We start from the raw sequence: 12,881 nt of genomic DNA on the forward strand, positions 1-12,881 counted from the left end.
AAAGGGTAAGCCATTTAGGACCGAGATGAGGAGAAACTTCTTCACTCAGAGAGTTGCGAGCATGTGGAATTCTCTACCACAGAAAGTTGTTGAGGCCAGTTCATTAGATATATTCAAAAGGGAGTTAGATGTGGCCCTTACAGCTAAAGGGATCATGAGAGAAAGCAGGAATGGGGTACTGAAGTGCATGATCAGCCATGATCATATTGAATGGTGGTGCAGGCTCGAAGGACCGAATGGCCTACTCCTGCACCTATTTTCTATGTTTTTATGTCCTGCTTTTTGTGGACAGCATATACCTGTGCAGTTTTCCACATTGTCGGATAGATGCCAGTGTTGTAGCTGTACTGGAACAGCTTGGTTAGAGGTGTGGCTAGTTCTGGAGCACAAGTCTTCAGCAGTACAGCCAGGATGTTGTTGGGGCCCATAGCCTTCGCGGTATCCAGTGTGCTCAGCCGTTTCTTGATATCACGTGGATTGAAACAAATTGGCTGAAGACTGCCTTCTGTGATGGTGGGGGCCTCAGGAGGAGGCTGCCATGGATCATTCACTCGGCACTTCTGGCTGAAAATGGGTGCAAATGCTTTGCTTTGTCTTTTGCTTCACCTTCCCCACCTCAACAACATTGACTATTTCCAGATCATATATAGGTGGTGACAGAATTAACCAAGCTCATGTATGTAGCTCATTTACATAGTTATTAAAAATATAAATGTTTTGCACAAGGCAACAGAAATCAATAGGTGAGTCATGCAATAAATAAAGTAGATACTTTGGAAAGCTGCAAGAAAGGACAGCAAATTATGTAAACATCCAATTATAAAGGCATTGAGTATTGTTTAACAGAGAATGTACAAATAATATGACTGCATTAAATTAATATATGTTTTTTTCCCCTTCACTCTGGGAGGTGCTGACTCTGGCTGGAATGTGGTGCATTTCCCTACTGGCCATTCTTCTTCATGAATGATATCTGTTCTATGATTGAGGGGGGAGGATGTTTTCGGTTTGTTAGAGCCAGAAAATAACATTATTCGATTGTGAAGAGCAGCACAGCCCAGCCCAAGGCTGAAGTTCACAATGGGTACTTTCCAACCGGGTAACTAGGTAACGATAACGGGCAGGAACCCTGACTGTGTTTTTTCCCCATTCTATCACAAATCACTGAAAAAAACTGTCGCAACGTAACTGCTGCTGCACTGAGATGGGCGAAGTTAACACAGACACTCAGGTCTGGATAGAGAGAGAGAGAGAGAATATATACATCTTACACCTTAAAAATAAACCTATGACCAACAGCCTTCCTTGGGACTCTAAGCCTGCTGGTCAAGCAGTAGATGCCGGTGTTGGTGGCGATGCCATGACATCACAGTGACACTAGTCTGCACATCTGCCCTGATGGAACCTCACAACACAACCAGCTTACATGACAACTGTACATTACAAAGATAAATGTGGGAGATCGCTTGCTCTCCTGATACCCGGCCCATGTTATAAAACAGCTCAAGTTACTAACAGTGTCCACACAATCAAGTTACACTCATATTCATTCTACAAGGATCCTGTGAAATGAAAATTAATAAAGATTGAAATGCATGATTAGGTAAACAGCAAAAGAAAATACTTTACTGACTGCTATTAGATTATCATTCTGATGGCAATCTAATGTTGTCCCTAAAATATTATGCTTTGCACTTGATCAGAACTATGTCTACAAAGCTGGCTTAAAGTCACCCCACACAGTGCATTGTTATAAGCAGATTTCAGTTTATGTGCTGAGCTTGTTAAACCTTCATTAATAGCCATCACTTGATCCTTGATGCCGGGAGCGCGGATTCTTTCTATTTAACAAGGCAGAAAGCACAGACGGGCTGAATCCCAGCTTATAGAAGCCATTGCAATGAGACGCTCATCACAGCGATGCAGATGGAAAGCAGGAGACTGTAGCTGTTGACTGAAGCAGAACCAGGCACTGGAAAATAACATGAAATAAAAAACATAGTTAGCAATTATCCTCTACAGCATCCTTTAAACTTATTCGAGCAGGAATAATTTTTAGTGTAAAACAGCACTTTTCACAAAATTCACTTCACATTGAAGAGCAGAACGATTACATTTCATAGAATCATAGAATCACAGCACAGAAGGAGGCCATTCGGCTCATCCAACCTGTGCCGGCTCTCTGCAACAGCACTTCAGCTAGTCCCACTCCCCCTCCCTTTCCCCGTAGCCCTGAAAATTATTTTCTTTCAGCTACTTATCCAATTCCCTTTTGAAGCCACGATTGAATCTGCCTCCACCTTCAGGCAGTGCATTCCAGATCCTAACCACTCGCTGCGTAAAAAGGTTTTTCCTCATGACGCCTTTGGTTCTTCTGCCAATCACCTTAAATCTGTGCCCTCTGGTTCTCGTCCCTTCCGCCAATGGGATCAGTTTCTCTCCATCTACTCTGTCCAGACCCCTCATGATTTTGAACACCTCTATCAAATCTTCTCTCAACCTTCACTGCTTTAAAGGAGAACAACCCCAGCTTCTCCAGTCTATCCACGTAACTGAAGTCTCTCATCCCTGGAATAATTCTCGTAAATCTTTACTGCACCCTCTCTTAATCCTTCACATCCTTCCTAAAGTGTGGTGCCCAGAATTGGACACAGTACTCCAGTTGAGGCTCAACTAGTGTTTTATAACGTTTCATCATAACTTCCTTGCTTTTGTATTCTATGCCTCTATTTATGAAACCCAGGACCCCGTATGATTTTTTAACCGCTTTCTCAACCTGCCCTGCCACCTTCAAGGATTTGTGCACATATACCCCAGGTCTCTGTTCAAGCACCCCCTTTAGGATTGTACCCTTTAGTTTATACTGCCTCTCCTCGTTCTTCCCACCAAAATGTATCCCTTCGCACTTTTCTGCGTTAAATCTCATCTGCCACGTTTCCGCCCATTTCACCAGCCTGTCTATGTCCTCTTGAAGTCTACCACTATGCTCCTCGCTGTTCACTATACTTCCAAGTTTTCTGTCATCTGCAAATGTTGAAATTGTGCCCTGTACACCCACATCCAAGTCATTAATATATATCGCAAAAAGCAGTGGTCCTAGTACCTACCCCTGGGGAACACCACTGTATACCTTCCTCCAGTCCAAGCAACAACCATTGACCACTACTCTCTGTTTCCTTTCAATTATGCCAATTTCGTATCCATTCTGCCACTGTTCCTTTTATTCCATGGGCTTCAACGTTGCCGGCAAGCCTATTATGTGACACTTTATCAACTGCCATTTTTTTTTCAAACTTATTTGATTAAATTCTTCTAGTTATGAACCACAGCATATTTTGTTAGTTGGTTCTGTACACACTTGTACACGATTATGTGTGAATGGAAGTGACTGTGAATCTGCGTAGATTAACCTCTGTTAGATTTGAGTCTATGGCCAGAATCTTCCCAGCCTCGTGAGTGCGGGTTTGGAGGCGGGCCCACTGTCAAAATGGCCCTGATAGACAGCAGGTTGGAAGTCTGCTCTTAACCCATCTGCGCATCGCAGACCCAACAGCAAGCGGCAGACCAGTCAATTAAGATGATTGACAGGTACTTTGATAATATTTACAAGAATTTTAACCAGGCACTTGCTATTTTACCAAGTTTTTGACGAGATTACCGTCCCTCGGGGAACACACCAGGTAAGTGTGTCGGGTTCGCAATGACTCTCCATTGCTTTGACTAGTTGACAGCTGCAGAAGTGGTACAAAAGCTCCCATTTGACAGTTGCTCCCTTTCCAATGTCATAAGCTGAAGCCTTCAGGATTTGGAAGACTTTTGAGCTATATCAGTTTGGAAGTGTTTGCAGTGACCTCTCTAGTCATCGTCACCTCCTTGGAGCAACCTCTCTTACCATTGACAGATCGCTTCTGTCATCTCAACCTCACCTGCCAGCTATTCCAGGAGCATCGGTGCCCTTGAAAAAATCTCACCTTGTTCCTCATAATCCCACCATGATCAGCCCCAACACCAACATCACTAAACACATCAGCATCACCACCAACAACACCAACCTTTTCCGCAATCACCTGATGATGCACAGGACACAGGGCATCAGCACCTGACCACATTGGTACCCGGGATGCCAGGAATGGCCTCACCATGGCCACATTTACTTCACTCGACGCTGTACACCCTGGCTGCCACATGATGCCCCAGGTTGGCACCACCCCACACCAGCTCCATAAAGCATTCCTGCAATGCCCAAGCCAATCCGTTCACCCGCATCACCATTGTGGGGGGTACCCTTATGTCCCACCATTCACTACAACTCACTAAACCACTTCCAAAGGTGCTCACAAATCTGTCCGTGAATGCAAAGTGTTCCAAATGAAGATTTCAATGTTTGACAACACATCAACATAAACTTTACATGAACATTAGCTAAAGGACTAAAGTGCCTACCCATGTGCGTTGTTAGTTGGTATGATTGGACAAGGATGAGGGTGAGTGTGAGGGGTGGCTAGTGAGATAGGGATATGATAATATAGATAGAGAGAGAGGGATGGGTGGAAATGCAAGGTGAGTTAGTGTGAGTAAGGATGTGCAGGGATAGGGTAGGGAAGGCATAGTGATGGGGATGTGATGAGTGGCACAGCAGGATGAGATTGAGCGTGGCTTTGATGAAACGTTTCATGATCCACTGAGCTCATTGAAAGGTTTGCGCCACTGCAGCCAGCTCCTCCTGATGATATCCCTGCTTGTGCCCTCCTGCGCAATGTGCAACCAGGCTGCGTTGCTCTCTGGGGATGGTCCCTTCTGCCCATTGGAAGGGAAGAGGACCTCCCTACGTGCTGTGACCTTCTCCATAAGCATCTGGAGGGAGTAATGGGAGAGCCTGAGTGCAGCCCTGCACCTTTGTACAGTGCTTGTCAGAGTTTGCAGCACCTCAATGCTGTAGAACACGGACAGAACAACTGTCAAAATGAATGTGCGCATGGTCCCTTTAAGGAAACCAGCTGATGACATTATCAAATGACATCAACAGACCCCGCTTCCTGTTAATTGGCCGGGAGCCTCACAGGGCAGGCTTAGAAGCCCCATCAACGGAAGATTGTTTTGAGAGGGCAGGCTGCAGAGAGCAGCAGGTTCCCCACAGTCCACCGATGCCGGCCGCACCCGACTCACCACAGATGGCGAAAGCGCGGCCTATATGGGCGCATACACATGTAAACCGCAAGGATGGCACTGCTTTGAAATAAAATATTTTCCATGATGTGCCCATGATGGTATCAACCAATCCTAGACACTATCCAATGTGCTTATCAGAGTGCAGAAAACTGATGTAAAATGACACTTACGCTCCTGAATGGCCATGTTCCCAAGTCCAGCTGCTGATATTCCTCCTTGTAGCCCAATTCCCAGACTGTTCACCTCGGCTACTGTGTGCGAGTTAACCCAACGCTGTACTATTGGATGATTTTCATTTTGTTTAAGTGAGTTAAGGTTTATTCCAAGTAGATCACGTAAGTTCTGAGGAGTGAGTTTCTGAAAGAGATAAAATGGCAGTAATGTAACAAATGCATTTTCTCATTCTTGGTTCCATGTTGTTCTTTAATCCAATGTCATAAAGAGGAAGGTGCCATCAAACCGGTAATATACATAGAAATACATACATAAACAAGGAAGCAGGCTATTCGACCCAACCTGTTTGTGTCAAAGTTAATCATCCACATGAGCAAATACTTCTAATAACATTTACCCGTCCTGTTGCCAGATCCCTTCAACCCCATCTTCTTCATCCACCTATCCAATCTAATCTTGAGTGTTAATGTAGTTCTGCCTCAACCTCTAACCCTGGAAGTAAATTCCACTGCCTCAAAACTGTCTTTGTAGAGAGGGTTTGTTTGCTCTCTCTTCTAAATCTCTTGTATCAGCCAATAATGCTACCCTATACTCAGATGGGATTAATTCCATTCCTGGTGCGACTCTCTCCAATCAACCATGTAAGATTTGGATCACAGGTCACTCGCAGATTACCCAACGGGTCTTAGGAGTCATACATCGTTACCCAAAAGGGTCTTAGCAGTCATAAAGCATTTTATTAAGGAGCAGTGGTTCAAATGTAGTTAAACACAACATACAATCAGGATAGATGTAGTAGACATACGACCGTGACAAGTAGCTGATACTAGTCCCGATCGGATAGGATGCTGGTGGCATGAACCACTCTTCTCTGCACCGTCTGCCCTGAAAAGCTCTTTAGATATCTCTTTTATTCTCTTTTTAGGGATGGAGCCTGGCATAAAATAATGGACAGGACCATTAAACCTATGATATGTCGAGTTCTTTGTCTCAACTCTTAGATGAAACCCTCCTCTACACATGCCTTTCCTGTTTATACTTTCTGAAGCCCCATCTCCCCTGTCCTTATCCTCCCGAGGTTGGAGTCAGACTGGCCATTCTTGGCCTTCAGATGCCCGTTATCAGTTATTTATGTTCACGCTGTTCAAGTTGTTTTAGCTATTGCACCATGGAATGCATCATTAAATGTTATAACATCCGCAGGAAATAAAAACCATAAGCAAATTCTAAGTGTCAGTCCAATTAATTTAACATCAGTCTGAGGAGACTTTTTTGTCTCGTTATTTCTTCCAATCCACGATTTCTTACAACCAGAACTGTGAAGCATGATTCAGCATGGTCAGTGATTCTATAAAGTGTTTCTTTAAAAGAAAATATCAGGCCTGAAATTGGTCTTGGACAGCTCAGCGAATCGGCTGCCAGTTTAAAATCACGCCCAATTTTTGCTAAATAAACATGCAAACAGTCTGAGTTCATATAGTCTGACTTTAAATCTCTTTGAAAGACGAGGAGAGTTTTGCTACTCTTTTTTTCTTCACAGCTGAGAAAATGATGTTCCCGCTGCAGTTTCTAGTCTAGCGAAGATGCCAGACATAGAGGTTGTGCAGCATGATATGGTCTGTGGTGATAATTGCAGGCGGGACTGAATTAATTACTGTTCGCAGGTGCTGCTTCTAGAATGTTCAGCAATGAACTCATTGAATGGCGGTGCAGGCTAGAAGGGCCGAATGGCCTACTCCTGCACCTATTTTCTATGTTTCTAATCTGGTTCATGCACAATGTGACAAAACACTGAATCCTACTGCGATCCTCCACTGATACTTACTTCTACTTCCACTGGATTGAGTCCGCTGAATGTCTGGAAGTCCATGGTAATGTTCCCTGCAGCTAAACTCTGCAGATCAAGAGCTGGTGCACCACCTTTGGGAGAAGAGAAAGAACAGTTATTTACATACATAATCCCATATAAATGCAGATTTAAAATGAAGATTAAATTTCCTTGGTATTAATAGCAAGCTTCTATAGGTGAAGATTGCAATGGTTTGAAAATTACGTTTTTTTTTTAAAACAATTCTTCAAATAATCAACAAACCAGATTGTCATTTTACTTACCGACATATGGCTTGATGAGGTTATAATAGGCTTTGGGATCACCAGCTTGATCCTGGAATGCAACTTTTGCGATCCCGTAAATGATGTCTTTCTTTGCCTGAGTACATGTGGAAATATCAAGTGGCGTGGCTTTCCTGCAACAGAATGGTTGTGATGTTATATCTGGGTTAACATTAACCCTTTAAAAGGACTATAGTGGTCGGTGTTCACTAACAAGGTCGTCACTTCACTCTGCCCACATGGGCAATGGCAGACATTTAGAGACCGCATGGATGAACTACAACAATTGTACATTCCTGTCTGGCGTAAAAATAAAAAAGGGAAGGTGGCTCAACCGTGGCTATCAAGGGAAATCAGGGATAGTATTAAAGCCAAGGAAGTGGCATACAAATTGGCCAGAAATAGCAGCGAACCCGGGGACTGGGAGAAATTTAGAACTCAGCAGAGGAGGACAAAGGGTTTGATTAGGGCAGGGAAAATGGAGTATGAGAAGAAGCTTGCAGGGAACATTAAGACGGATTGCAAAAGTTTCTATAGATATGTAAAGAGAAAAAGGTTAGTAAAGACAAACGTAGGTCCCCTGCAGTCAGAATCAGGGGAAGTCATAACGGGGAACAAAGAAATTGCGGACCAATTGAACAAGTACTTTGGTTCGGTATTCACTGAGGAGGACACAAACAACCTTCCGGATATAAAAGGGGTCGGAGGGTCTAGTAAGGAGGAGGAACTGAGGGAAATCTTTATTAGTCGGGAAATTGTGTTGGGGAAACTGATGGGATTGAAGGCCGATAAATCCCCAGGGCCTGATGGACTGCATCCCAGAGTACTTAAGGAAGTGGCCTTGGAAATATTGGATGCATTGACAGTCATTTTCCAACATTCCATTGACTCTGGATCAGTTCCTATGGAGTGGAGGATAGCCAATGTAACCTCACTTTTTAAAAAAGGAGGGAGAGAGATAACAGGGAATTATAGACCGGTCAGCCTGACATCAGTAGTGGGTAAAATGATGGAATCAATTATTAAGGATGTCATAGCAGTGCATTTGGAAAGAGGTGACATGATAGGTCCAAGTCAGCATGGATTTGTGAAAGGGAAATCATGCTTGACAAATCTTCTGGAATTTTTTGAGGATGTTTCCAGTAGAGTGGACAAGGGAGAACCAGTTGGTGTGGTATATTTGGACTTTCAGAAGGCTTTCGACAAGGTCCCACACAAGAGATTAATGTGCAAAATTAAAGCACATGGGATTGGAGGTAGTGTGCTGACATGGATTGAGAACTGGTTGTCAGACAGGAAGCAAAGAGTAGGAGTAAATGAGGACTTTTCAGAATGGCAGGCAGTGACTAGTGGGGTACCGCAAGGTTCTGTGCTGGGGCCCCAGCTGTTTACACTGTACATTAATGATTTAGACGAGGGGATTAAATGTAGTATCTCCAAATTTGCGGATGACACTAAGTTGGGTGGCAGTGTGAGCTGCGAGGAGGATGCTATGAGGCTGCAGAGTGACTTGGATAGGTTAGGTGAGTGGGCAAATGCATGGCAGATGAAGTATAATGTGGATAAATGTGAGGTTATCCACTTTGGTGGTAAAAACAGAGAAACAGACTATTATCTGAATGGTGACAGATTAGGAAAAAGGGAGGTGCAAAGAGACCTGGGTGTCATGGTACATCAGTCATTGAAGGTTGGCATGCAGGTACAGCAGGCGGTTAAGAAAGCAAATGGCATGTTGGCCTTCATAGCAAGGGGATTTGAGTACAGGGGCAGGGAGGTGTTGCTACAGTTGTACAGGGCCTTGGTGAGGCCACACCTGGAGTATTGTGTACAGTTTTGGTCTCCTAACCTGAGGAAGGACATTCTTGCTATTGAGGGAGTGCAGCGAAGGTTCACCAGACTGATTCCCGGGATGGCGGGACTGACCTATCAAGAAAGACTGGATCAACTGGGCTTGTATTCACTGGAGTTCAGAAGAATGAGAGGGGACCTCATAGAAACGTTTAAAATTCTGATGGGGTTAGACAGGTTAGATGCAGGAAGAATGTTCCCAATGTTAGGGAAGTCCAGAACCAGGGGACACAGTCTAAGGATAAGGGGTAAGCCATTTAGGACCGAGATGAGGAGGAATTTCTTCACCCAGAGAGTGGTGAACCTGTGGAATTCTCTACCACAGAAAGTTGTTGAGGCCAGTTCACTGAATATATTCAAAAAGGAGTTAGATGTAGTCCTTACTACTAGGGGAATCAAGGGGTATGGTGAGAAAGCAGGAATGGGGTACTGAAGTTGCATGTTCAGCCATGAACTCATTGAATGGCGGTGCAGGCTAGAAGGGCCGAATGGCCTACTCCTGCACCTATTTTCTATGTTTCTAAGCAGAAAATCCCATGTTCACAAAGTGGTCCTGGGGACTTTTAGAGGTCACTGCTGTGACAGCTCAACGGGGAGTTTGGATGTTCTCCTGGCTCCACTGCAGTTGGTGAAATCATGTTGTAATCTTCATTATGTTTTCCCCTTCAAATACAGCTTCTGTGGACTTGGAGCTCGAGCACACACTGATTGGAATGCTGAGCTCTGCTGCTCTGCCCAGCAGTTGATAGCCTCAACGTCTTCAATGGTCACCCATCACCCCTGTGCTCGTTCACCTACATTGGCTTCCAGTTAAGCCACGCCTCGATTTCAAAATTCTCATCCTGGATTTCAAATCCCTCTACGGCCTCGTACCTCCCTATCTCTGCAATCTCGTCCAGCCCCACAACCTCCCCTGAGATGTCTGCGCTCCTCTAATTCAGCCCTCTTGAACATCCCTGATTGTAATCACTCAACCATTGGTGGCTGTTGCCTTCTGTTGCCGAGGCCCCAAGCTCTGGAACTCTCTGCCTAAACCTCTCTGCCTCTCTACTGCTCTTTGCTCCTTCAAGACGCTGCTTACTAAACATATCTCTTTGACCACGTTTTTGTTCACCTGCGCTAATTTCTACTTATGTGGCTCGGTGTCATTTTTAAAAAAAATCTCATAATACTCCTGTGAAGCGCCTTGGGACGTTTCACTACATTAAAGGTGCTATATAAATACAAGTCGTTGTTGTTGTTGTTCAAGTGCCTACATTTGAAATTCACTCTGATATTTTTGTCTCTCTGTCCCATGGGCCAACATGATTTTTATAGACATGAGTGGGTGGGATTTCACACATTTAACTTAGAGAATAGATTGGCAGAATAGCTGCAGAGAATTTGACACTTACTTTAGCTCACTGGGAAGGATGGTTCGAAGATGTTCTTCACTCAGAGTACACAATGTTGGACCACCAATCGCATCCAATGCAACTGCATTTAGCGGCCCAGATCTCTGCAGGTAATTTGCAATAACTGCATTTGTCTGAAAAGAAAGAAAACAGTGAAAGGTCACTAACTTTTTCTCCATACTCAGCATCAACTCAGAATTTTTTCCATTTACTCATTCACTACATTCACATTTTTCAGCTATTGAAATAAGAGGAATTGCAATATGACAAGGTGTGCTTACTGGAAATCTGGAATCGAAACAGAAAGTAATAAAGGGTCAGAACTGAATGCAAGTTCCTTTGGCTATTGAATGAGCTGCTGTGTATTTCCAGCATTCTCCCTTGTTACTACCATCAAAATAAATTGTGTCAGAATCAGGTTTGTGATGGATTTGATTTTCAGTAAAGATCTTCACTGAGGTTAGCTCTAGTGCCCATTTTTAGTAATATTTCTGTGAGAACCCCCCCCAAGCATGATATTTTTTGGAATAGGGAGCGTCAATCGGAGACAATGGCCCGTATTTTGCGATCAGCGGCGAAGGAAGAGCGTTTGCCGTTCACTACACTTGCATCTGCCCAGAGCATTTTTCCGCCGTTGCGTGGCAACTTGCTGTCATTGGGCAGCTGATCCAGCGTGACGCCCCCTACAGGGGTTCTGTGGCATAGGTCTGCAGAACAAGCACCAGTGTGGCTCTTCAACCAATCAGATTGAATAATCCTCGCTGTGGCATGCAGAGTCTAAACCCAGGAAGTATACAGTAGAGAGGGAAAGAAAGGTGGGGTTGTTAATCCGTACCGTGTTAGTACTTGGGCTATTCCGCAACACAAGTGCAAGGGTGTCCGCATCTGTGATGTTCCATGTTCTGATCTCCTCAGGGCCGTACACGGTTATAATGAAGCCCAACTGTTGTATCTGTTCTTGTGGGAGTCCATTCGTGTATATCTGTTCCAAAATTGCCCAAAATTTATATTCAGTCAGATTAAAGTGCACAAATTCCAAAAAATACATTTTCAACATTTCCCTTCACACCAAGTATTACATAGTATTTACAGCAAAGGCACAGGTCATTCAGCCCAACGGGTCCATGCCGGTGTTTATGCTCCACACAAGAGTCCTCCCACCCCTGTTCATCTAACCCCATCAACATATCCTTCTATTGCTTTCTCTCTCGTGTATTTATCTAGCTTGCCCTTAAAGGCATCTGTGCGATTCACCTTAACCACACCCTGTGGTAGTGAGTTCCACATTCTAACCACTGTCTGCAGAAAGAAGTTTCTCCTGAATTCCCTACTGGATTTATTAGTGACTATCTTATAGTTATGGCCCCTAGTCCTTTTCTCGCCTGAAAATAGAAACATCTTCTCTACATCTACACGAAACCCTTTCATAATCTTGAAGACCACCATCAGGACACCACTCAGTCTTCTCTTTTCTGCAGATAAAAAACTCAAACCTGATCAATCTTTCCTGATATAATCTGTATAACCACTCAGTTCTGGTATCATTCTAGTAAATTGTTTTTATACTTTCTCCAATGCCTCGATATCCATTTTATAACATGGAGACGTAAACTGTTCACAGTACTCCAAGTGCGCTCTAACCAAGGTTCTATATAAGTTTAACATAACTTCTCTGCTTTTCAAATCTATACCTCTAGAAATAAACTCCTGCGCTTTGCTTGCTTTTTTATTGCTGTATTAACCTCCGTCGTTACTTTTAGTGATCTGTATATCTATACCCCCAGTTCCCTCTGTTCCTCCACCCCATTTAGACATTGATTTTTCAAGGAGTATGTGCCCTCTTTATTCTTCCTACCAAAATGTATTACCTCACACTTATCTATGAAGTTCATTTAACAATGACACACCCATTCTGCAAGTTTATTAATATCTTCCTGTATTTTGTCGCAATCCTCCATATTAACTAAAGTCCCCAATTTGGTGTCATTCACAAATTTAGAAATTGTGCTTTTGATTCCTGGGTCCAAATCGTTGATGCAAATTGTGAGCAACTCTGGTCCCAGCACCAATCCTTGTGGGACAGCACTTCCCATCATTTGCCAAATGCCTTTAACACCTCCTCTGTGTTCTCTGGTCTGTAGCCAGCTTGCTATCCATACCCTCACTTATCCCCTGACTCCAACT

General features: G+C 43.8%; 1 protein-coding gene across 4 annotated transcripts in view; it reads right to left on the reverse strand.

Moving 5' to 3' along the window:
* Positions 1-545: 545 nt before the first annotated feature.
* LOC139280520 (mesothelin-like protein) overlaps positions 546-12,881 on the reverse strand; it is a 49,223-nt gene continuing 36,887 nt past the window's right edge. For all 4 annotated transcript variants that reach the window (XM_070900000.1, XM_070900001.1, XM_070900003.1 and 1 more), the window contains exons 6-11: positions 11,533-11,679; positions 10,698-10,831; positions 7,456-7,589; positions 7,169-7,263; positions 5,340-5,526; positions 546-1,972 (exon numbers count right to left, since the gene is read on the reverse strand). In XM_070900000.1, the coding sequence (XP_070756101.1) occupies positions 1,884-1,972; positions 5,340-5,526; positions 7,169-7,263; positions 7,456-7,589; positions 10,698-10,831; positions 11,533-11,679 (786 nt within the window). In that variant the 3' untranslated portion in view covers positions 546-1,883. The remainder of the gene's footprint in view (positions 1,973-5,339; positions 5,527-7,168; positions 7,264-7,455; positions 7,590-10,697; positions 10,832-11,532; positions 11,680-12,881) is intronic.

The sequence above is a fragment of the Pristiophorus japonicus genome, chromosome 15 (genome assembly GCF_044704955.1).
Source record: "Pristiophorus japonicus isolate sPriJap1 chromosome 15, sPriJap1.hap1, whole genome shotgun sequence".
NCBI classification, from domain to species: Eukaryota; Metazoa; Chordata; class Chondrichthyes; family Pristiophoridae; genus Pristiophorus; species Pristiophorus japonicus.